This window comes from Balaenoptera physalus (assembly GCF_965194825.1).
Source record: "Balaenoptera physalus genome assembly, chromosome: 14".
In the NCBI taxonomy this organism is placed as follows: domain Eukaryota; kingdom Metazoa; phylum Chordata; class Mammalia; order Artiodactyla; family Balaenopteridae; genus Balaenoptera; species Balaenoptera physalus.
The window spans coordinates 37,020,300-37,044,614 of record NC_138893.1 but is presented as its reverse complement, the minus strand read 5'-3'; the positions used below and the strand labels follow the sequence as shown (position 1 = coordinate 37,044,614).

Here is a 24,315-nt window from a genome sequence, read left to right as displayed (position 1 = left end):
AGCATTCCAAATAAAGCAATCAATTGATCCAAAGGCACAGAGGTGTGGATGAGCATTTTTAAGACTTGGGATCAATCGGGTAGAGCCTTCTGGGGATAAACAGGACGAGATGGGGGGGGGGGGATGCTAGAAATTAAGGTGAGCATGGCTTGAGGAGGCCTGGCCTAGTGTCTCCTAGAAGAAAGCAGCATGTCAATGAGTGTCCATATCCAGCCATCACTGTGAGAACACGCTGCCAAACCTACTGTCAAGTATAAAGAACACATTTCTATCAACTGGCAAAATGCTTCCCAAAAGATTGCTTCAGCTAAAATCAAAAAATTTGAATGAATCAACTAGGATTGTTTGTAATGTTCTGTGGCTTCCAGCAAGCCAAGCTCCAAAGACAATGGAAATGGAGTTCCCTAACATCATGGGGTTCCACAGCCCCCATCCCCTGACTGCTGGGCTAGAGGGGACCAAGTGTACCAGAGGTAGCAGAGGACATGGGCAAATGGGCACCACCTGTCTCCACAGGTGCCCCCATCAGCGGGCCTGATGAATGAACGCGGCTGTCACAGGCAGGCCTCCAAGTCAGAACATCCCCTCTGCCTCGAGGGGAGAGTGTACCAGCCTGGGCATCTGGAAAGGGGCGTCAGAGAGAGAAAGCTGGGGAAAATTGGCAGGTGGGTGACAGCCCAAACAGACAACACGCTCAACCTCTCATGCTCCCTCCTGCCTAAGCTGGAAACACTCACAGCCTCATAATCTGTCTCCAGGACAAACTCAGTGACTTAAAGGATGGTCTGTCTTGGACTCCAGTGAGCAGCAATCTATCTAAGGAAGGTGCAGGGAGCTTTAAGCACTCAACAGCTGGGATATTATAAACAGACCAGTTGTTTTACCCCTAGCCTGCCCAGGCTATGGAGGAAGTACAAATGCCTTTGCTCAGAAACAAGGCACTATGCAATCTGCTTGAGATGAGGCAAACCCACTTAGAAGCTTCTGGAGCTAGAACTGGCTGAGAAGTCACAAGAGCAAGCCTAGGTCTGACGTGGAGGCAGAGGAGCTCTGCAATGGACCGAATGTTTGTGTCCTCCCAAAATTCGTATGTTGAAATCACATCCCCCAACATGATGCTATTAGGAGACGAGGGCCTTTGGGAAATGATTATATCATGAGGGTAGAGCCGTCATGTGGGATTAGTATCCTTATAAAAGAGACCCCAGAGAGATCCTTCCCCTCCTTCTGCCTCATGAGGACACAGAGAAAAGACAGCTTTCTATGGACCACAAAACCAGCCCTTAGCAGATGTGGAAACTCCCGGCACCTTGATCTTAGACTTGAAGGGTCCAGAACCATGAGAAATACATGTTTGCTGTTTGACACCCCGCCCCACCCCCCTGTTTATGGTATTTTGTTATAGCAGCCAGAACTGACTAAGACAGGTATCTAATAAACTCACTCCTCTGCACCTGGGTGGTTCTGTTGGGCCTAGTGAGGGTCAAGGATCTGTGACCGTGTTTCACCAGGAGTAGAAGAAAGTCCTCCAATGGGAATCAAGACATTGTATTGCAAAACCTGAAGTCAGACTGCCTGCGTTCAAACTCCTGGCTCAGGGGTCACACCTTGGGAGTGGGAAAGTACAGATAAGCAAGGGGAGGAGGCTAAGATGATCTATGAGGTAACGGATAAAAGTTAGAGACACCAGTAAGAACTCTCACTTAATATAGATACAACTGGTTACATACAGAAATAGATATGCATATATACATGGGTTAGTATACACACACATATTTTTCCTTGCTCTGTCAGCTGAGAGGGCCTAAAAGAAATAACACCCCAATAACAACAAGCACACCTAGCACCCAGATGTTGGTTTCTAACATCATTCTCCAATAAAAGGAACCAGGGCTCCTTAAGGAAATGACAATCTAGGACAGAGATGGGAAATATACAAGACGAACTTGGAGCATCTTACACAACAGTATCAGAAAGTATTGAAGAAGGGCTCAAAAAATAATTGACAAGGATATGTCAAAGGGACACAAGGAACCCACTGAAAGAACTCCTGATGGACAAGGCAAGAAAATAAAATTGGTATTGCTTTATAGCCCAAGGTATAGAATAAATATCATGAGTCCACATTGATCTAAATAAATGATTGAATAAATTAATAAATGAAGGATAAGGGCCAAATCTCCTTTGCAGAAAAGTAACTTACGTAGATACACTCCCCTCAATGAGACGGAACATAACTCCCCACTCCTTAAGAGTAAGCTATGCATAGATTTCCTTCCAAAGAGTACAGTATGGAAAGGAGGGGGAAAAGTAACTTTGCAGTGGAGAAACTTGACAAACACTACTTCAGCCAAGTGTTAAAGATCAACATCAATAGTCATAGATCACGTTGACAGTAAATGCCTTTGATATGATGTCATGCAAATGGAGCTTTATACCTCTGTGATCTTCCCCAAAACCCATAACCTCAGTCTAATCATGAGAAAAACATCATTCAGATTCCAAGAGAAGGGCATCTACAGTACAGACTCAAAATACCAGGACTCCTCAAAACTGTCAAGGTCATCAAAAACAAGGTAAGTCTTAGAAACTGTCACAGCCAAGAGGAGCCTAAGGAGACATGGCAACTAAATGTAATGTGGTGTCCTGGATGGGGTCCCAGAAGAGAAAAAGGACATTAGGTAAAAACTAAGGGAATCTGCATAAGCTATGGACTTTAGCTAATAATAATGGATCAATATTGAGTCATTAGTTGTAACAAACGAACCACACTAATGTAAGATGATAGTAATAGGGGAAATGGGATGTGGGGTATATGGGAACTCTCTGTACTACCTTCACAATTTTTCCAAAAATCTAAAACTGTTCTGTAGAATAAGTTCTTTCAACTAAAAAAAAAAAAAAAAATATCCAGGCTCTACCACTCACGAGTTATATAAACATCACTAGATGGATTCTACTCTGTGCCTCAGTTTTCTCATCTGTACAGTGGGATTACTGGTTATAATACCTATTTCATAAACTATGGGGGCAGATTCAACGAGAAAACGTGTGTAAAGCACCTGCCCCAATGCCTGGAACACGGGAGGTGCACAAATGCTGGCAGCATCATCATCACCCTCATCACCCCAATAAAATAAAATTTAAAAAAGAAAAGCTGCTCTTCTTATTAGTGACCATCTCAACAATAAAACTTTCCCCCTTTATTGATCTGGCAATTTTGAAACTCAAGTACCTTGGAGGAGAGGCTCTGAAACTTCACCTGAGACTCATATCCCGGGACTGGAGTGAGGACACTGAATCTGCTACAAGGAAAAGCCCACCCGAGGCCACCTGGCAGGGAACAGGCCACCCGGCACAGCCCACGCAGAACGTGGTAAAGCATCTCCGAGAATGGGATTATTTAAATATGCCTATCATTTTCCTACATCACACACAAACACACAAAGTGAGTCGACATGAAATTAAATGGTAATGTTGTTCAGTTTGTTCTGGAAAGATGGATGCATTTCCTACATGACTTGGATATTCTACTTATTCTGGACAGAATGGGGGATGATATATATACACGGTAAAGATTAGCATACAGGAAGTGTGACCAGGGAACCAACCACTTTCCACCATAAAAAATGTTCATGCATTTTTCTCATTTACTAGTTAGCATCATATGACAACCTGGAGTTTTTCCCTGGAAGTGGTAACAATAGATTTAATTTATTCACCCAAATCCCACACTCATAAAGCAAACAATATTTCATAATGTGTAACGTTACCAGGAGGACTGTAATTCATGGCTAAAGGGTCAGAGCTTTATAACAGATGGGTTTTATTTTTTTTCTTTTTCTTTTAATTAATTAATTAATTTGTTTATTTATTTATTTATTTACTTTTGTCTGCATTGGGTCTTTGTTGCCGCGCGCGGGCTTTCTCTAGTTGCGGCGAGTGGCGGCTACTCTTTGTTGCGGTGTGCGGGCTTCTCATTGCGGTGGCTTCTCTTGTTGCCGAGCAAAGGCTCTAGGTGCGCAGGCTTCAGTAGTTGTGGCACATGGGCTCAGTAGTTGTGGCTCGTGGGTTTAGAGCGCAGGCTCAGTAGTTGTGGCGCACGGGCTTAGTTGCTCCGCGGAATGTGGGATCTTCCCAGACCAGGGCTCGAACCCGTGTCCCCTGCATTGGCAGGAGGATTCTCAACCACCGACCCACCAGGGAAGTCCCCAGATGGGTTTTCTGAAGTGGTTGGGGAAACCTAAGATCCAGCCCCGGCAGTTTGACCAATACATTTGAAATATGCAAAAGAGCTTAAGTCAAGCACATTATAAATGGCAGTGGTCCCTGTCACCACAAGCCCACCTCAACAATTAATGGGCTGGGCTGGGCTGCCAGAAAGCCAACTATGATTTATTGTTCTCTTCAGATTAGTAAAAGCAATGCTATCCAGTGTGAATTCCAGTATTAATCCACGTGGGAAAGAACTGATGTTTCCAAATGGCCATGACAGTAGGTTACACTTCTGAAACCACATTTCTTTTCACCTTAATTCTGAGCCACTCGGAATCCTCTGCTTTTACCCAAGTTCTCTGGATAATACTCAAAACCTGCAGCATGGGACATTTTGTACTCTATTAACTCAAATCCACTTAAAACTGATCAAGATAAGAGCATCAGCAGAAAGCCACGTTGGGTCAGGGATATCCCCAAGTCTCTCATTTTACAGATGGGAAAACTGAGGCTCCAGGGCAAAGCAGCTGGCCCAAGTTCCTCAATAAAGGCAGCAACACTGCTGTGAGCAAAACTGGGATCTCCTAGGTATATAGTATTATATATACATTAATGATGTATCAGTATATGTAATCCAGATGATATACACTTCGGTATGTATTGGAGAAAAGTGGCTTTTTAAAATCTGAAGACACATAGAGGAATATTTTAAAGATGCCTTTGATGAGCATAATTTTCCAGCCTTAAGTCATGGCACAAGACTCGACACATGCAGAAAGTGTGGCGCTCAGTGGAGGGCAGCTGGCTGGGAAGGGGGCCATCCGTTCCCACTGCCCAGGGGCACAGAGACCCACTAAGGGAGCAACTAGGGTCTGTGGGCAGGGTCGCATCTCAGCCCGGCCTGAGCCTGCTCAGCACTCAGCCTTGGTCCTGGTTTTAACTTCTCACACATTCTGGTGCATTTTCACAGCAGCCAGTGTGGCGACTTTAAATGTAAATAAGACCAGGTGACTCTTCTGCTTAAAACCCACCACTGACTTCCTTCCTCTGATCCCGAGAATACACGCCTGCCCTCCTCTCCTCGTTCATTTCACACAACTTCCTCTCTCACTCCAGCTTCCTTCTGATCCTGGAACACTGGGGTGTTCCTGCCCACCAGGCCACTCCCTTGCAAGTTCCCCAGCTGGTCCCCCAGATTCTCCAATAGCTCGTCTTCCTTGTCATTCTCTGGCCATCCCATCTAAAATGGCCCTCCCAGCCTCTATCGCACCATCCACGATATTTTCTTCACTGCTTGTACCCCTCTTGGAATTTGCCTTGTTTATTAATTTGCATGCTTGGCACTGAATGTTCCCCAAGCTAGACCGTGAATTCCGAGAGCACAGGGGTCTTTGCCGTCTCGGTCACTCCTTTATCCTCAAGGCCTAGAAAGTGCCTGGCACACGGTTACTGGTTACAAAATAAACGAGCGCACTATGTTTGAAAGGTATCAAAAACTACTTGAGCTGGAAGAAACATTTCTCTAATAGCAAGATCCCAGCCCCGGGTGAGCACCGAGGAGGAGGGAAGGCTATGCCTCTTGGGCACAGAGGAGTCTATAAGGGACTTCAGTTCACTGAGCAGAGAATCAACTCAATGGTGACATCTTCACACGGTGCTCTCTGATGCTCTCAAATGCCCAGCTGAGAGGTCGTGTTCTCATTTCCAAGCCACTCTCTTGGTTTCTGTTCGATTTCAGAATCAAGGCTAAGCCTATGGATGAGCATTCAAAGGTGCTTCAGTAACTTCAAATGAGCTCTGTGTGTGTGTGTGTGTGTGTGTGTGTATGTGTGTGTGTCTGTGTTTGTGGTCTTGACTTCATTATTAAACAATCGGTATAAAAGTGCTCTAAAACTCAAGATTCTAGACACGTGTGCACGTATAGCATTTCCAATTGCATTTGATGTGGTGAAGAGCAATTCTGTGGCTCTTCAGAATTCCTGAGAGCCATCCAATGGCTCATGAGCTCTGCGGATAACAGAAAATGTGGGTCAATTAAGCCTCCTTGAAAACGTGGCCCTGTATCTCATACATACAGAAGGCCCAGCTGTGGGCCCACGGGTCCTTGACAGTCCTCATGCCCTGTGGTCTAACAGCCACAGCAAGTGGCATTTACAGATGAAAGAACCTAGATGAGCTTGAAAACGGCACAGGGTAGAAATCCACTCCCACGTGCACACACCACAGATACAGCAGAGAAAGGCCCGGCAGTAGCTGCTGCGCTGTCACCTGCTGTAACAAGATTGATTTGTAGGGAAGTTAAAGATAATGCAATCCAGAGGAAAGAACTTCGGTTTCCTCTGAGAACGTCTGATGTTGTCAACTTGCAAGCCTGCTTCCCTCTTCTGCCCGCCCCGGTGCACGGCAGCCCAAGTATGCAGGGACTCCTCTGGGCAAAGAGGCCTCACTCCCTCACCGCCAGAGTACACATTTGCAAAGCAGTATCCCCAGGCTGCCCGTGAGTCCCTGCGCAAGCCAAAGCCAGCAGGGCCTGGGTGCCCACAGCATGGTCAGTCCAGAGCCACTCAGAGCTGTCCTGTGTGGATGGGCTGCAGAACCGACCCTGTGGCTTCTGTTCATCTGAAGTCACACAGCTTTCTACTGTTTATTTCTAGCACAATTCACGGCCCCTCTGTTTCAAGTTAACGGCACAATTCTGGAACAAGAGTGTAACCCCAGAAGATACTGTGCAGTCATGTTTCAGATTCTGTCTGTAAGACACAACACCTTTGTTTTGGTCTGATGTTACTGTCACTGGCACCTTTTTTTTTTTAACATCTTTATTGGAGTATAATTGCTTTACAGTGTTGTGTTACAACACAAAGTGTTGAATCAGCTATATGCATACGTATATCCCCATATCCCCTCCCTCTTGCGTCTCCCTCCCACCCTCCTTATCCCACCCGTCTAGGTGGTCACAAAGCACCGAGCTGATCTCCCTGTGCTATGCAGCTGCTTCCCACTAGCTATCTATTTTACATTTGGTAGTGTATATATGTCAGTGTTACTCTCTCACTTCATCCCAGCTTACCCTTCCCCCTCCCTGTGTCCTCAAGTCCATTCTCTACATCTGCATTGGCATATTTTTGCTGTCACATTTTACTGAGCATTCATTTCACAGGCAGAATGGCCAGAAGCAAAGGTAAGGAGGGGGTACCAGCTGGCGGTTCTTTGCCATCATTTTAGAGAATGTCTCTCTCCGTACGAAATGGTCCTGCAAGGCCAGAGCCATGTAAATAATTCACAAAAGCAAGTTCAGTTCTCCCCATCTGAAATCCTAGTAATATCTTATGAGGGAGCTGCTGCCCGCCATCTCGCAGGGCCACGGGTAGCTAGCAGCTTCCGTCTCTGGAAGATGCTATTCAGTCTCGATAGTCTGTGATTTGCAGATGATTATAACTTTTGCTCTGCATATCATTTTTCCTGACAGGCAAATCCCAGCAATCGAATGGCATGACTGATTAAAAAGGAGGCAAACTTGACATAAGCAGTCTGATAAGCCATTTTTTATACCGACTACAACAACCGTGAACGCTCACAGTTGTGGGTAGAAAAGCCAGATTTGATACCAACCTTTTCTCTCCCCATCCTCCAGGGGCCTCGGCACACGTGCTGCTCCAGCAAGACTTTCCTAACTCGAGCATTTTATGTCTCAAAAGGAGAAATGCAATTCAGTGTTGGGGGTAGGGGCGCTTGCTCTCTAGTTCACTGAAAAAAATTGCCCTCCCAGAGCATCCCACTGAACCCCCAATCTGTCAAGGAAGAAAACGCACTGCAGCCAGTGCCCTGACAGCAGCACGTGCATTACACCCCAGTCGTGGCACCTTCTCAATTTTGCTTATGGCTTCGTCTCTAGCCAAATGGAACTTATTACTTACGGCTTGTTGGGATTTATGAATTATTTATAAAAGTAGGTCTATGACTCCAGACTCTTAAAAGACAACACAAGTCCCCTCATTGTTACCCACAACTGCGCTTCTATCAGAGAGAGCAGACCGACTTTCTCCATAACATGCTGCATGTTTAGGATGAAAACAATCGTTGTGAAAATATCCAGCCTGTAAGATTTCTTTGGAAGCTATCTATGGGATGCCTGGATGTATTTTTAAACCGGTCTCTTTTATTCTAAGCCAGCCTGGGATTCAAGAAAGATGTGGCGGACGTGGGCGACAAGCGTATTTCCCAACTTGAATATAAACAGGCAGGTCCTGCCACTTTCTCCTGGTGGTTTCAGGCTGCCATAAAGAAAGGGAAAGAGGCAGTTGCCCCTGAATGTGTATCTAGCAGGTTCAATAAGACCATGTCTGTGAGTCTCCCAGAGCACAGTGGCTGTGTATCCTGAGTGGGGACTAAAACACGTACTGGAAGACACAGTCTAGGTTACACTTTCCCTCTCCAGCTCCCCCAGGCATGTGAACGTGGCTGGCAAAACACATAAGACAGTGCACACCCTCGCCAGGCTCTTCTCAGTCACTGGACCAATTGGAGGGGTTGTGAGGCGTCCCTGGGTTGAAGAGCAGAAAGTGACCAGCCAGCCATGGTCTGGCCCACACCTCCAGGTCAGCGACACTTTTGCTTGACAAAGCAACCCCCAGGTGGAGGTGGCGTATGGGGCCTTGACCAAGCTGCAGCTGGCCTTGATGCAGGGGCCTCCACCCAATCCCCTCCAGAGACACTAGATCCCACCAGTCTCACAAGCCCCACAGCAGCCCTGCCCTTGGATAGGCGCCCGGCCATGAACCCCTCCCCAGTGTCTCTGCCCCGACTGTCCAGCCCCGACCCTGCTCCCAAGCAAGGTCCAGAGGAAGAAGCAGAGGCTGGACAGTGGAGGCCAAGGAATGCTGATGGCACTTCAGGCCACCTCAGGCCATCATCCTCGTGGTACCTCCGAAAGCTCCCATGATACGTCCACAGAAGAATGTAAAGCCCCATAACCCTCTGCACGCAGGTGATACTCTCCCAAAAGAGCACAACCAATGGAAAAGCAGGCAGGAGACAGTGAGCTTACCTTGCTGGAAAACATCTGCCAGGAGGAAGGAAAAACAGAGGCAGAGAGAGGGAGAGAGAAAGGAGAAAAAAAAAATTAATAATAATGTTGAAAATGACAGAGATGATCATCATAGCTAACATACACTGACTATGCTAAACACTCTTGGTACAATATTTCCTCTACTCAGAGGCAGTGGTTAAGAGCTTGAGCTCTGGAAGGGAACTGCCTGGGTTTAAATTCTGGCCGCATGCTTACTAACTCTGTGGCATACAGTTCCCTAAACCACAAATAGATTTGTACTGGAAAGATTAAACAAATGATGTCCCATGTTTTAAAGGTTTAGATCGGTGCCCAGGACATAGTAAACATACAAAAGTTGCCAGTTATTATTCATGTTAATATTATTATTTTCACAACAATGCTATCAAGCAAGTTGTAATATTATCCTCACTTTATAGGTAGGGAAACTGAGCTTCTGGAAGGTTAAGTAACTCATCCAAGGCCACAGAGGAATAAGCTCAGGATTGAACCCAAGTCTGTCTGATTCCAGAAACCATCTTCTTACCCCCTACTAAGCTGCCTGGCTGGTTTATAAGTAACAACAAAAGCAACAAAGGCACACAACAGGATAAACAGAGGAAGGGCCTATGAATAAAGTTCCATATTTAAATCATAATAAGCACATTTGTATGAATTCTCCAAATTTTAACTCACAACTAATTAACACTATGTCTTCATATTAAATCCTAGGTCAAAATCTGTTAAAAGGTGAAAAAATATTAATTCATCTTTTTCAATAGATATTTGAGAAGCTACCATATGCCAAGCACTAGGTCTGGCACCAGGAAACATGCATATTAGCAAAAAGCATAAACAAATAAGCAGTGGCTAACACCTGCCAAGGGTAACCGCTAGCATGACTTACAACGCTTCACATTTGTTCTGCCTGTTTTTGAGCTTTATGTAAATGGACTGAATTTGCTCTGTCTGCCTTCTTTGCTCCACAGTGGTTATGGGAGTCACCCGTGCTATAGCACGTAGTCGGTCATTCATTCTCACTGCTCGGTCGTATTCCACCACGTGATTTTACCATAATTTATTTCTCCACCCTAATGTGGATGGATATTTGGATTGTTCTCAGTGTCGAGCAATTAGGAGTTGTGATATTTTGTCCATATCTTTTGGTGAACATATGTGCATATGCAAGGTACTTTTTGACATCAGGCTCACCCTGCTTCTACCCACTTTCAATCACCCCAAAAGTATTCTTATCTCCTCCTACTTTCTCATCCAGTAACTTAAAGATGGAAGATAGCACTGGCAAGAATACAGACGGCACCACCCAGATGTGAGGCAGTTCCTGCCCTGCTCATGGGGTTGTAAATAGGCATAAAACTTCTACAGGATAGTTTGACAGCATGTATGGAAATGTTAAATATACGTCCTTACCCTAACAATACCACTGCTAGGAATTTCATTTAATGAAATACCTAAAGGTCTTCAAATATCTAAAGTCTACAAAGATGTTCATTACAGCATTGTGTAAAATGGACAAACAACAGAGATTGCCTATTTGTTTGTCTACAGAGAATCAAACCAAAAATAATATATTCCATACAATGGAGTATGGTTCAACCACTGAAAATGGTTAAAGACTTTTATTATTTTTGAGTGAAGAAATCAGACATGGAACATGTATCCTGAACCCATGCACATGCATGTATGAACATGCCTCACATTCATAATCTGAATTTAAAACTTATCTGCATCTTAAAAACTAAATGAGAATTATATCATCAACATCTAAATTTGCTGTCAGTCTTCAGCTAAAACATCAGTTCCTACAAGGTCACAAAGAGCCAAGGGGCCACAAATGGTGTGGATGAAACATGTAGTTGGTGGGTTAAACAGACTCAAAGGAAAACACCAGTGAGAGCAGTTTTCATTCCACTGGTGCGCACGTGACCCCCATGAGGGGTGTCATTCACATGCAATACACATGCTCCCCAGGGCATACCCAGGCCGATGGCCGTGGGACAGATAAGACAGATGCAGGCTCACAACTCACAAGGGAATTGGCTAAATCACCACCCTTTCTCTCACACTCAGGAAAGCCAGTTGCGATGTAAATGGGCAATACTGGTGTCATTATGGGAAAACTTTAACCCTGCTTTACTTTATATATGCTATACATTATTCTCTAACCTCAGTAATCCATCACCGGCATAAGTTCTGACGCAGCAGTATGCAGAATGCCACTCAGCTCCCATGCCCTGACTGTCCAGAGACTGTGAAAAGGACCGTGTGCAGCTCCCTAAATATACCATGATCACGCGCATCTGCTGCCTGCAACGCACGGTCTGAACCACCCACCCTCTAACCAGCTCGCACACCTGGAGAAGCCCTCCTCCTCCGCCTTCAAATGTCACAGCCACTGTGAAGTTTCTCAGAGCCTATCCCCACGAGAGGAAAGTCACTCTTTCCGCCTCTGTGCTCCCAGAGTAACTTGTGCATGTTGCAATTATACGTCATATTATAATTAGTTATTTATGTAGACCACAAGCTCCTGAGAACAAGAGCTATGTGTCTTGACCCCCTTTGTGAATCCTAACTGCCTGGCATGGTGTGCTCCCACACGGGAGGGAAGGACAGAGGGGCTGGTCTGTCTCAACACACATTTGGTCCAACTCCCTCATTTTATGGATGAGGAAACTGAGCCCCAGAGAAGTAAGAGATTTTTCCCCAGGTCACACATGGCGTCTGTTAAAGGCTGAGCCGGGACTCCATGAGATTCATTTAACCTTAATGAAGCACAAAAGCTCATCCTTATTATTAGCAAAGTACAAATTAGAGATTTATCATTCTCCTCTAATGAATACAGACAAAAATTTCCAACATTGAAAACATCAATGAAATGAGATTAGTCTTTCAAATACGGATCTAGTCTCGACATCCATCCAGAATCCTTACCCTCCTCTCCATGGCTTTTGACAGGGAGCACTTCCTTTGAAACTCAGTACTGATTTGAGTCCCTGGAAAGTATCAGTGGGCAGGGAGGGAGGAAATTCAGGCAGGGATTCAGGAATAAGAGACCTTATTCCTTCCAGTTCCACTGCCTATATCATGGTTTAGCAGACAAATCTGCATAGAGTACTATTCATATCTTCTATTCCAGAAAACTCTCCTGATTTTCATATAAGCTATTTTAGATTTTTTTAAAACCCTTTTTCAGCTTCATTTACATTTTGCACCTTTGTATTCAAATGTAAATTTTAATAAACACTAGTATAAATATTACAACAATTTTGCACATGAGTTATCTTGTAATTTACACTCTAAATTTATGTCTTTTGTAGTCTATGGCATAAATCATTCCATTCTTAGCATTATTTAGCTCTTTGCTCTGAATTATAACTGCTTGGGTACCTTCCTTAAAATTTCACTTTTCCACACTGAAACAGCCATCCAGGCTCGTGCTCAAATGATTCATGGACAGAAGAATGGAAAATAAGTGAGAAGAAGGCAGATTCTGTGCTGTTTTACCCCCCACCCCGCCCCAAACTGTAGACCTCAGAGGACATTAGCCATAGAAATACTCTCATCATCTTCTATTCTGGTGTACACAGCCACGACCCCCAGCTCCCAACTCACAGGGTCTAGTCACTTATAAAAATCAAATGGCGTCAAATTTGAGTGCAATCATCTCCTTCCGCTCTAACCAACCACTAAGAATTATTTGGGAGTCAATCACTTATAATCTCTGAACTTGAACTGACCTGGAGATATTTCATACCACTGTGTTGGGAAGGTTAAGTTAGATGATTCACACAAACATTTCCCCATCCCCCCATCCAGTGCTATGGAGAATCACTCTGAGAGTAATAAGACTCAGCACCGTCTTCTCTGCTCTCCCAGAAATCAGAAATCACAGAAGTAAGGAGTTGGGAGTTGCCAGCGCCCAGCCAAGCCTCAGTCTGGTTGAGCCCAAAGGACACCAGGGACACTTGTGCAGAGGAAATGAACTCCTTCAGACAAAGCTCTGCTCATACTCACTTCCCAAGGGAAAAAACCTCAACCCCAATCATTCAAATAAACAAAGAAAGCCTGTTCTCCAGCCCCACACCCACCCCCTGGAGCCATTCTGGTCCTATGTATAGATGAAAGGATATCTATAAATTGGTGATTCAGATGTGGGGAGAAGAAAATAAGAAAGAAAGAACTCAGATTTTGCCTTTCTTAGCCTCAGTGTCCAATTTCTACTGTTAGGAACGAGCATCAAGGATATTTGCCCACCTCCCCCACAGCTCCTGAGAGCTTCACACCCCAGAGATCATTAATGCACTGAGTCCTCCAGAGACAGGAGCCATAAAAAGACTAGATTATTTATTATTATTAATAAGTTATGGCAATTAGGCTGGGTGATCCCTAAATGTTGCTGATTAAAAACTTTCTTGAGTGCTACTCATCCACATGGCTAGTGTTTACCTCTATTAAAAATGATTTAACCACACTCTGGGTGAACCCCTCTCTTGTGCCTGGGTTAATAATTAGCAGTGCACAGAGCCACGTGGGTTAAGTGAGTTGGCTCTTCTTTATTTATCTATTGCTTTGTTTTATGAGGAGAACTGGATGGCAGTCTTATTGCCCATTCAGTCTGCTAGGAATAATTTACTATTTCAATCCACAGCTCGTAACTATGGTTAGAGAAACCCTCACTATTATTACAATATCACATCTAGCCCACACCCCACAGCATTAAAGATATGCCAAACAGTGAAAGCGTGCATGACTTCCATAAGACTGGGGGAGGTAAAGTTACTAGTCCTCAAACAATGTAATCATACTACTCTCTCAATTTTGCTTTCTTTTCTAGGTTAAATTATATATGAGGGGAGTTTAGTTTCTTGAAAATGCATGCACTTAACTCCCATTTAAGAAGTCTCACCTGGGGAGATAGCTGTCTTGCGAGTCCTCCTGTGGTTTGAGCTACAGAAAGAAAATTCCCTTTCAAGTACAAGTGCTGTTACAGTAAAGCACTGTAAATGTCACTGGGACCCAACTAACCAGGGACAAGAGAAAGGATGTAGGGAGCAGCTGGAATGAAGGCTGCTTCCTTGAATGGGGTCAAGTTCACCATTAACCAAAGTCAATTTCAAGATCACCTGAGCTGCCCCTCACCAAATTTCAAAAACCGGCAAGCTCTGTGCACGGCTATGAGGATTTCTAGAATTCAGTCTGTATACTTCTGCACATCTCTGTAAATCAAGTGAATTATTTCCAAGGTTGAAAAGTGGGACCCACCAAAGCCTCCCCAGTACTCCAGAGTAGTTCTGCTTCAAATTGAGGAAGTCTAGGCCCAAAAATGGCAGGTGGGCTTCCCAGGGAGGGCAGGGTTCATTCCTTCTCTCCCAGATACAGTCCAGTGCCGGGTCACCACATGATTGTGGCCACTGGATCCCAGGACCTAAGATTGGGTCCCAGCCCCTCACCAGGTGGAAACTCGAGGTGAAACTTCTTGTAGCCTATGTTCTCATCTATAAAATGGGATGATACAGATAAGCTCTTACCCTGCCACAGGAATATCACGAGGATCAAGTTAGATAATTTAATCAGTGTGAAGCACATAGACTTTGGAGTCACATAATACCAGGTTCAAATTCTTGTTAGTCCACTGGACAGCCATCTTGGGCAACTATTTAACCTCTTTGAGTCTCAGTTTCTACATTTATAAAATGAGGATAATAAAACTTCTTTCAAAATTCATAAGGACAATCTAGATCATACCTGTAAAGCAGGTAGCACGTGTAACTGGTTTATGGTACATGCTCAACAAGTGAAAGTTAATGTTATTATAATAATAAGCAATAGAATAGGGTAGCAAAGAGCTCAGGTCCTGAAGTCAGAGCTGGTCCCATGTCTTGCTGTGTGATCTTAGGCAAATTACTTAACCTCCCCAAGCCTTGCTTTTCTCATCAGCAACACACAGATAATAAGAATAATTAATTTTTGTGCTGTCTCATAAATTGCTATGGAGATTAAATGAGGTAGAGCATATAAGACTGCACAATAACTAGTATTCAGAAAAACTTCTATAAATTGTAGCATTATTAGTCAACAAACATTTATCGATTGCCTACTATTTGAAAATATCACCAACTGTGACTTGTATAGGACTGTAAAATATCATAAGAGGAAAATCCATTAAAATTAAATGATTGTCTTAATTCCTTCTTGTCATCATGTAGCTACATGCCATTAAGAAACTCTAAAGCAATGATCAAACATTATTTTATGAATGAATGATTTTTAATCTTTAAACTCAGAGGTCCAATGACATCCTATCTCCAAACACCAAAGATCTAAGGGGTTGTGATTAGCACCCAGATGTTCCAGAAACCCAGAGCCCAGCCTTCATTTTGGGCACCACGCACCTTTCTGACATTGCCTGTCTCCTCTGGCCCTGTCGTTATTTCTCAAGGCCACCACATAAGGGGCTCACCCACCCCTGCCCTGGGGTGTGATGAGTGGAGCCCCAGGGTTTAGAAGAGGTAGGGGCTGCACGGGGCAGCTGACCTGAGAACCACTGTGCTCAGCGCCGTGGGGTGCTACGAAGAACTTGCCTGAGGAAAGGGTTCTGCTGCTGCATTAAGTAAATTAGTGAAAGTCTGAACCCAACAAAACCACTTAAGTGGAACCCCTTCCTGTCCGAGCGCCGATCTGTGCTCTCTTGGAGCACGGCCAGAGTCAAGGGCTCCTCCAGAGCCCCTGCGTGGCTTCAGTGGCACCGTACGGGGACCGTGATTAGTTTTCTGTGTCTCCAAAGCCAGACAGCTCGGGCAGCTCAGGCAGCCACGTGGCTCGTCTCCCCGCCCCTCCTGCTTCCCCCCAGGCGCACCCACGCAGCTCCAACTGCACGGAGCCCCGGTGCGTCTCGGTTATTAAGGACCAACCGGAAGGCCTCACTCCCCGTCTCCAGCCCTCCGTGCCAAATACCACCGTTCTTTAATGTGGGTCTGTATCTCTCTCTCCTTTTTCTTCTCTGTCCCGTTTTGGATGCAGGCCAGGGAAAGTTTTCCTTGCTCCTGGCCTCCCCTCACCTTTTACCATGTTAGAAATGAAGACCGATACTTGGCGTGTCATTGTTGTTCCTCTGAAGGCACATGGCGCTCTGTAAATGTCTTTTATTTGTGAGTAAGAAAAAAGTTTTTAAAGCCCCAAAGTCTCTTCCTGCTCCATTTTCTAGGGAATGTACGACCGACATCAATCTGAGGCCCTGTGCTTGTGACCCATCAGCCGACAGGGACTTGGGAAGGCAGTGCAAGGCCCATGAGCTAGTAAGTCCCTAACATTTTTATGACCTTCTATCCAGAGTATATCTCATTCCTAGCACAGAAGAACAATGCTCTTAACTACGAAAGAACATAAAAAAATAGATTTAGGAATAGTACTTTTTATGACTGCATTCTGTATACTGTGAAAGTTATGTTCAAATCTGCTCGTACTTTATGGAGCTGATAAAGTAGAACAGTATGGCTTCCCAGCTAACAGGGTATTTTATATCCATTTAAAATGTTTTCTCTTAAATTGAATTACTTTTTGAGTAATTATAATAAGACTAATCTGGGCTTAATGAATTCATGTACAAATACTTCAGACTGCATTATTAAAACATCTATGATATGAAACTATATTAAACTCAATCCCTCTAGCAACCAGTGTTTTTCTTTGAAAAGAACAGCATACATGACTTTCTCGGAATTCTTTTAAATCAGCTAACTGAGAAATCATAAGAAGCCACATTAATAGCTCAAACTAAAGAAGAGGTTGACAAACAGTATTGTTCTAATTTCCCTGAACTTATTTAATTGAGCATTCATTAGAAGTCATAGAAAACACTTTTATTAAGCATCCTCATATACAAAGGGCTGAAGAATTGGTTCATCTTCCAGAAGAAATCAGTTAACTATGATTAGCAATTCCATGAAACCACTATGGGTAAAAATACTAAAAGTGAGCCTGTGGATATCAAGTCTTATCTTCTAAAAAGTCTCCAAACTCAATAATCTAAATATCTGGATTCTAGTTCACACTATAGGCAAAGCCACTCATCGTCTCTGGGATTTGGTTCCTCCATCTGCAAAGTAGTTTGCACTAGATGATCTCCAAGGTCCGTTACAGTTCTTAAAGATGATGGTTTTAAGTTTAAAATTACACAGATTATATCAAATGGGCTTTATTGCACATAGCTTATTTGTCATCTCAACCACGTTAAATTACATTCACAGAAAAAGAATTCATTCCCTACAATTCACATACATCCACAAACATCCATAATACAGCTGGTTATTTCAAATTTATCCCAAGATATTATCTCGATGGTAAAGTATTTTTCCCATTACAGATAAATTATAAACCATCTGAAACCTTTAAGGTTATAGTTCCTTGAATCAGTTTCTATCCATCCCCCCACTCCCGCCCAACATATACTTTCTGAAAGATGCTCTTTCGTCTCCATTTCAAAGTCAACTGATTAGTTTTATCGTATATGTATTCCTCGGACAGATCTGTGAGATCCTAGTTTTAGTTGGATTGGTTACCCAGTCTCCTAAATTCAAACCAGATATTTACAAATGTCCAGCAGAATAAATCTCTCTTTTCCAGGTGATCATTACCAGTATGGACAACTTTAAAGTAAACATAAAACAATGGCCATCATCATTATTCTGATGGCTTGGCACAAATTACTGTCAGGAGAGCTCCCAGGAGCCAGAGATAATTAAAGTCTGAGTTCGGAGAAGCTGCCCCCGACATCAAGTATTGCTGATGAGAATGATTTGGGAGTAAATATGTTTCAGCAAATTGGCCCAAGTCTTCAAGGAGGAGGTTTGGCCATGTGATACTCATCGGCCTGACCCCAGTTTCAGGAGGTACAGGTTCTGTCCTGGCTCTTCCATAAATCCCCTGTATAAATGGGGACAAGTCATTGAAGCTCTCTAGGTTCCAAAGAAGGTTTGCCTAGAAAATCTCTGCAGTTCTTTCCAGCTCTAAAGTTCTTTAATGAACACAACCAGGATCTTTCATTAGGAACCTCTGCTATACACCTGCACCTCACCTGTATGTCTCCTTGGTGCACGGATACACACTTGTAATTTTCTCTCTCTCTCTCCAACTAAGCTGAAAGCACTATGATTCCAGGGATATTCTGTCCATTGTAGTCCCAAAGTCCAGGGCAGAATATCAGAGCACAGCAGGCACATTTTAACATTAATGATAACTAATACCATACATCAGGCACTATTTTAAGTGTATTACAGACATTGCCTTAATCCTCTCAATCCAAACTCTTAACCACTACACTACACTGTCTCTCAATGAATGCCCAGTTAGTAGGTGTGTGGAAGGATGAATACGCAAACATACACATTCTTTCCAAAACCCCCCAGAGAGTTAACTTGAGCCGTGCCCATAATATTTTTAATATCATAATCCCTATAAATCTAGAACTCCAACCTTCATTACCTGTGAATTTGGGGTCCAATTGCAGAAAACACCTAGATGTGCCTTTACTTTTTAAAAACTTTACAAATTCTCTTTTTTAAAAAAATGCAACTATCTCAGTAGGTTTATGGCAACCGCTAAGGTAACGTAGAGCATGGGGAAAGGATGTAGAGCTGGATAAAAAGATGAGAATTCCAAGAAGAGGGTCAGGAAAGGGAGAACTATACAAGGACACATGGCTGAGCTACAAAGATCTGTGCAGCTGCCCCTGATCCAGCTGTCATCCTACTGGAATTCATGGAAAGGAGGGTGTGAGAGGTGGTGGGAAGGAAAGAACCAGGGTGATTGGTAACTCAGTGCAGGCAATACACATGCAGGCTCTGGAGTCAGAGTGCTTGCATTTTGATCCTGGCTCTGCCACTGACAAAGTTAGATGCCCTCTCTAAGTCTGAGCATCTCCATCTGAAACAGTGGAAGTGACAGAGGCTGTTGTGAGGATTAAAGGATATCAAGCGCCTAAAGACTTGACACAGTGTCTGACACATATAAGGTACTTAACGGAAGCAGGTAATTCGGACAGAGACTCGGGAGAAATTAAGTTTCAGGGTATCATTAAGATCAATGAAATTCTTTGGCACCCTGGCCACTATACTTGTTGTGATGAATAAAATGTATCTGCATGGATTCTAAAACCAAAAAATCAGACTCCAGTAAAATATCACAAAGTCTACTCCCCATGCCCACCAGCCTCCGGCATGGAGTAATGCAGCTGGGGGGAAGATATGAGAAAACATCTCTAGCACAGGAGCGCTCATTCTCTCCTAGTCATATGTGTTCTTGGGACGCAAGATCAATGTTTATTACGTGAACAAACATTCAACCCTAAAAGTATTACCCCACACTCTAGATCACATAAGTGCTAGTATTTTTCAGAGGTAGCTGGGAGCAAGTAATTAAAGGGGAACTATAGATACATCATGAATTTGTCAGAGCACAAGCCTTTCTTCTGGAAGACAGTACATTTTTTAAAGTCACCCACTCACAGGCTCAGTAGCTAACACAGCTCCTCTCCTTCCATCGTTCCGCATCAGTCACGGCTGTGCGTGGTAGGACCTCACACGGGACTGGGCTCTGCTACAGTGAAGCCAGGCATTTCAGAGGCGCAGGGAAGGGAGAATGCTGAGGACACCTTACAAACAACCTTGGTAGTTGTAAGTGTTCATTCTTGTGAAGAAGAGTCAGCAGGCAGTAAACGTGGTTACCACAGACCATACCCCACTGAGCGCCTTTTCAAAAACAGAAGGGGAAGTTCATTTGGTGGTTTAAGATACTTTTAAACCTGTATGATATTATTCACTGGCTCAACACAGTCATGAAATGTCAATGTCATTTTTATGAAGGATTTGTGCAGCTGGCTTGCCCTGAAGAAAGGGATTCCAGCATCTCACGGAGCTTAAGAAATTTTCATATATATATAAAAAATATATATAGTATACTATATATACATATTATATATTACATATATAATATGCACATGTAACATAATAAAATGTACACATATACAATAGAATATATATAATATATACATAAATATAATACATAAATAATATATAATATAGTAAAACATCATAGCTGTTATTCTTCAAGTCCAGAGAGCCGGGTTCTAGTTCTAGCTCTGTCCCTAACTGGTTATGGCTAGTGGCTTAGCCTCTCATGGGGATCCTCAGTTTCCTCATCTGTAATTGAGAATAAAGCCTGCCTTAACTATTTCTTCAAGGAAAAAGTAAGACAGTGGATGTGATCACACTAAGAAAAAATAAACTTAAAATTCTTGATACTTTTTTAGTGTCCACTGGAGCTGACACACTATAATGAGCAATTAATGGACCCAAAAGAAGCTAAAATTCAGACTCTACAGTCAAAGAGCTTACAGTGATAAGGACAGTCAGACACACTCAAGGAAAAGGTACTAAATTCTACACAGGGAGGAAAACAACACAGTGAGGAAAAGAGATATTTCAGGGCTGGGACTCGGAGCAGTCTTCAAGGACCAGGTACAATCTAAGCTAGATCCTGAAGGGCAGTCCTAAACAAAGCCAACATTTATGGAGCCCTCATTTCTAAAGGCTTTTCTTAAATATTTCACATAATGCTCCCCAAAACTCTATGAAGTAACTATCATTCTCATCCCCATTTTACCAGTCAGGTTAATTTTCCAAAGATCCCACAGGCAACCTGACTGTAGGGCACTTCCTTGCCACCACTCCCCTTAGGACTCAAAAGGTGGAAATGAGAGAAAAAGAAGCAGCAGGATAAATGAGTCAGAAAATATTCCAGTATTCACAATCTGGAAGACTCCATATTATTAAGATACTGATTCTCCCCAAATTGATCTATAGATTCAACATAATCCCAAGAGTAATTCCACCAGACTTCTTGTGGGAAATGATAAGCCAATTCTAAAATTTATAGGAAACGTAAGAATCTAGAATAGCCAAAATAATCTTTAAAAAGAAGAGCAAAGTCAGAGGACTGACACCACTTGACTTCAAAACTTATAATAAAGCTATCATCATCAAGATAGAGTGTTGCTGGCGTTAGGACAGACAAGTAGATCAATGGAGCAGAACAGAAAGTCTGGAAACAGAACTTCAGTTTTACAATCATTTGATTTTTGACAAAGGAGTCAATGCCATCCAATGGGGAAAGGCAAGTCTCTTCAACAAATGGTACTGGAACATCCACACAGAGAAAAAAAAAATTAGACCCTACTTCACACCATACGCAAAAATTCATGATCGGTCATAGACCTGTAGATAAATGCTAAAACTATAACGTTTCTAGAAGAAAATAACAACATACTCTAGTGACTTTGGAATAGGTAAATTTCTTAGACCGTATACTGAAAACAATAGCAATAAAAGAAAAAAAATAAGTTAAACTTCTTTAAAATTAAAAACTCTGCTCATGGGGCTTCCCTGGTGGCGCAGTAGTTGAGAATCTGCCTGCTAACGCAGGGGACACGGGTTCGGGCCCTGGTCTGGGAAGATCCCACATGCCGCGGAGCAACTAGGCCCGTGAGCCACAAGTACTGAGCCTGCGCGTCTGGAGCCTGTGCTCCGCAACAAGAGAGGCCGCGATAGTGAGAGGCCCGCGCACTGCGATGAAGAGTGGCCCCCGCTTGCCACAACTAGAGAAAGCCCTCGCACAGAAACGAAGACCCAACACAGCCATAAATAAAATAAATTAATAAATTAAAAAAAAAAAAAAACTCTGCTCAGTAAAGAACATCATTAGGAAAATGAATCAATAAGATATTTTGGGGAGAAAATATTCACAAAATCTATATCTAACAAAGGCCTGGTATCCAGAATATGTAAAGAACTCCTTCAACTCACTAATAGAAAGACAAAAAACCCAATATTTAAATGGGGAAAATATCTGAACAGGTACTTCACAAACGAAGATACACAAGCAACCAATAAGCACATAAAAAAGTGTTCAACATCATTCGTCATAAAGAAAATGCAAATTAAAACCACAATAATATATCACTATACATTCAACAGGATGGCTAAACTTAAACAGACTCACAACACCAAATGTTGGTGAAGATAAATAGCAGCTAAAACTCTCATTCATTGCTAGGGTTGAAGTAAAATTGAACTACTTTGGGAATAGGTCTAGCAATTTCTTATAAAACTAAAATACACCTACACCATGATCCTGAAATTCTGCTCCTAAGTATTCACTCTAGAGAAATGAAAACAAATTCCTCAAAAACAACTTGTATGTAAATCTTCTACATAACAGTTAGAAATAGCCCAGATGTCCAACACAGAAGAATGGATAAACAACCATAAGTACAATATATTCATCAAACAGAACACTACTCAACAATATAAAGGAACAGAAACAGTAACAATACACAACATGAATGAATGTCATTAATATTATGCTGAGTGGAAGAGGCATTACATAAAAGTACATACTGTGTGGTTTCACTAATATGAAATTCTAGAACAGGCAAAGTAATCTATGGTAAAAAAAAAAAAAAAGGCAATACTCCCCAAACTGATATACAGATTCAACAAATCTTATCAAAATTCCAGATTTCTTTGCAGAAATTGGCAAGCTGATCCTAAAATTCATATGAAATCATAAGGGATCTTGAATAGACAAAATAATCTTGAAAAAGAAGGACAAAGTTGGAAGACTCATATTTTCCAACTTCAAAACTTACCACAAAGCTACAGTAATCAAGAAAGTGTGGTATGGTTATAAAGTTTAGGCACATAGGTCAATGGAATAGAATTGAGAGTCCATAAAACGAACCCTTACATTTATGATCAACTGAAGTTTAACAAGACAATTCAATGGGGGAAAAATAATCTTTTCAACTAATAGTGCTTGAACAACTAGATATCTACATGCAAATAATTAAATTAGAACCTTATCTCATACCATATACAAAAATCAACTCAAAACAGATCAAAGAGGTAAAACTATAAAACTCTTAAAAGGAAACACAGGCATAAATCTTTGTGACTTTGGATTAGGCAATAGTTTCTTAAATATGACATCAAAAGCACAAGCAACAACAAAAAAAAAACACAGATAAACAGATAATCTTCAAAATTAAAAGCTTTTGTGCCACAAAGGGCACCATCAAGGAAATGAAAAAACCCACAGAATTAAAGAAAGTAATTGCAAATCATGTATCTGATAAGACACTTGTACCTAGACTATATAAAGAAGTATTACAACTGAAAAATAAAAAGACAACCCAACTAAAAAATGGGCAAACAATCTGAATAGACATTTCTCCAAAGAAGATACATAAATGGCCAATAAGCACATGGAAAGATGCTCAACATCATTAGGCACCAGGGAGATGCAAATCAAAACCACAGTGAGATACCATTTCACACCACTAGGATGGCTATAAGCAAAAAGATAATAACTGTTGGCAAAGATCTGGGGAAACTGGAACACTGCTGGTGGGAATGTAAAATGGTGTAGCCATTTTGGAACACAGTCTGGCAGGTCCTCAGATGGTTAAATAGAGAGTTTACCATGTGATGTGGCCATCCCACTCCCAGGTATTTAACCCCCCAAAAGGAATACATACATCCACACAAAAACTGGCACACGAATGTTCACAGCAGCATTATTCATGATAGCCAAAAAAGTGGAAACAAACCAAATGGTCATCAACTGGTAAACATTTAAATAAAATGTGGTATATCCATATAATGGGATATTATTCAGCAATACAAAGAAATGAGGTACTAATACATGTTACAATAAGGATGAATCTTGAAAACAGTATGCTAAGTGAAATAAGCCAGTCATAAGGGACCACATATTACATGATTTCATTTATATGAAATGTCCAGGATAGGCAACTCTAGAGACAGAAAATAAATAGTTGCCTAGGGCTACAGGGAAAGAGGGGAATGAGGGTAATGACAGCTAAGGGGTGCAGGGTTTTTTTCGGGATAATGAAAACATTCTAAAATCGATTGTCTGATGGATGCACAACTCTGCAAATTCACTAAAAACCACTGAAC

The 24,315-nt window shown here is 42.4% G+C and overlaps 2 protein-coding genes across 4 annotated transcripts in view; one reads left to right on the top strand and one right to left on the bottom strand.

Annotated features, from left to right (window-relative positions):
• The window catches only part of CCDC172 (coiled-coil domain containing 172), a 335,882-nt gene that overhangs the window by 150,821 nt on the left and 160,746 nt on the right, over positions 1 to 24,315 (top strand). The window lies entirely within an intron of this gene.
• GFRA1 (GDNF family receptor alpha 1) overlaps positions 1 to 24,315 on the bottom strand; it is a 222,125-nt gene that overhangs the window by 155,170 nt on the left and 42,640 nt on the right. For 2 of the 3 annotated variants that reach the window (XM_082423430.1, XM_082423429.1), the window contains exon 5: positions 9,263 to 9,277. The exons of the other annotated variant lie outside the window; for it this stretch is intronic. In XM_082423430.1, the coding sequence (XP_082279556.1) occupies positions 9,263 to 9,277 (15 nt within the window). The remainder of the gene's footprint in view (positions 1 to 9,262; positions 9,278 to 24,315) is intronic. 3 annotated transcript variants of the gene reach the window in all.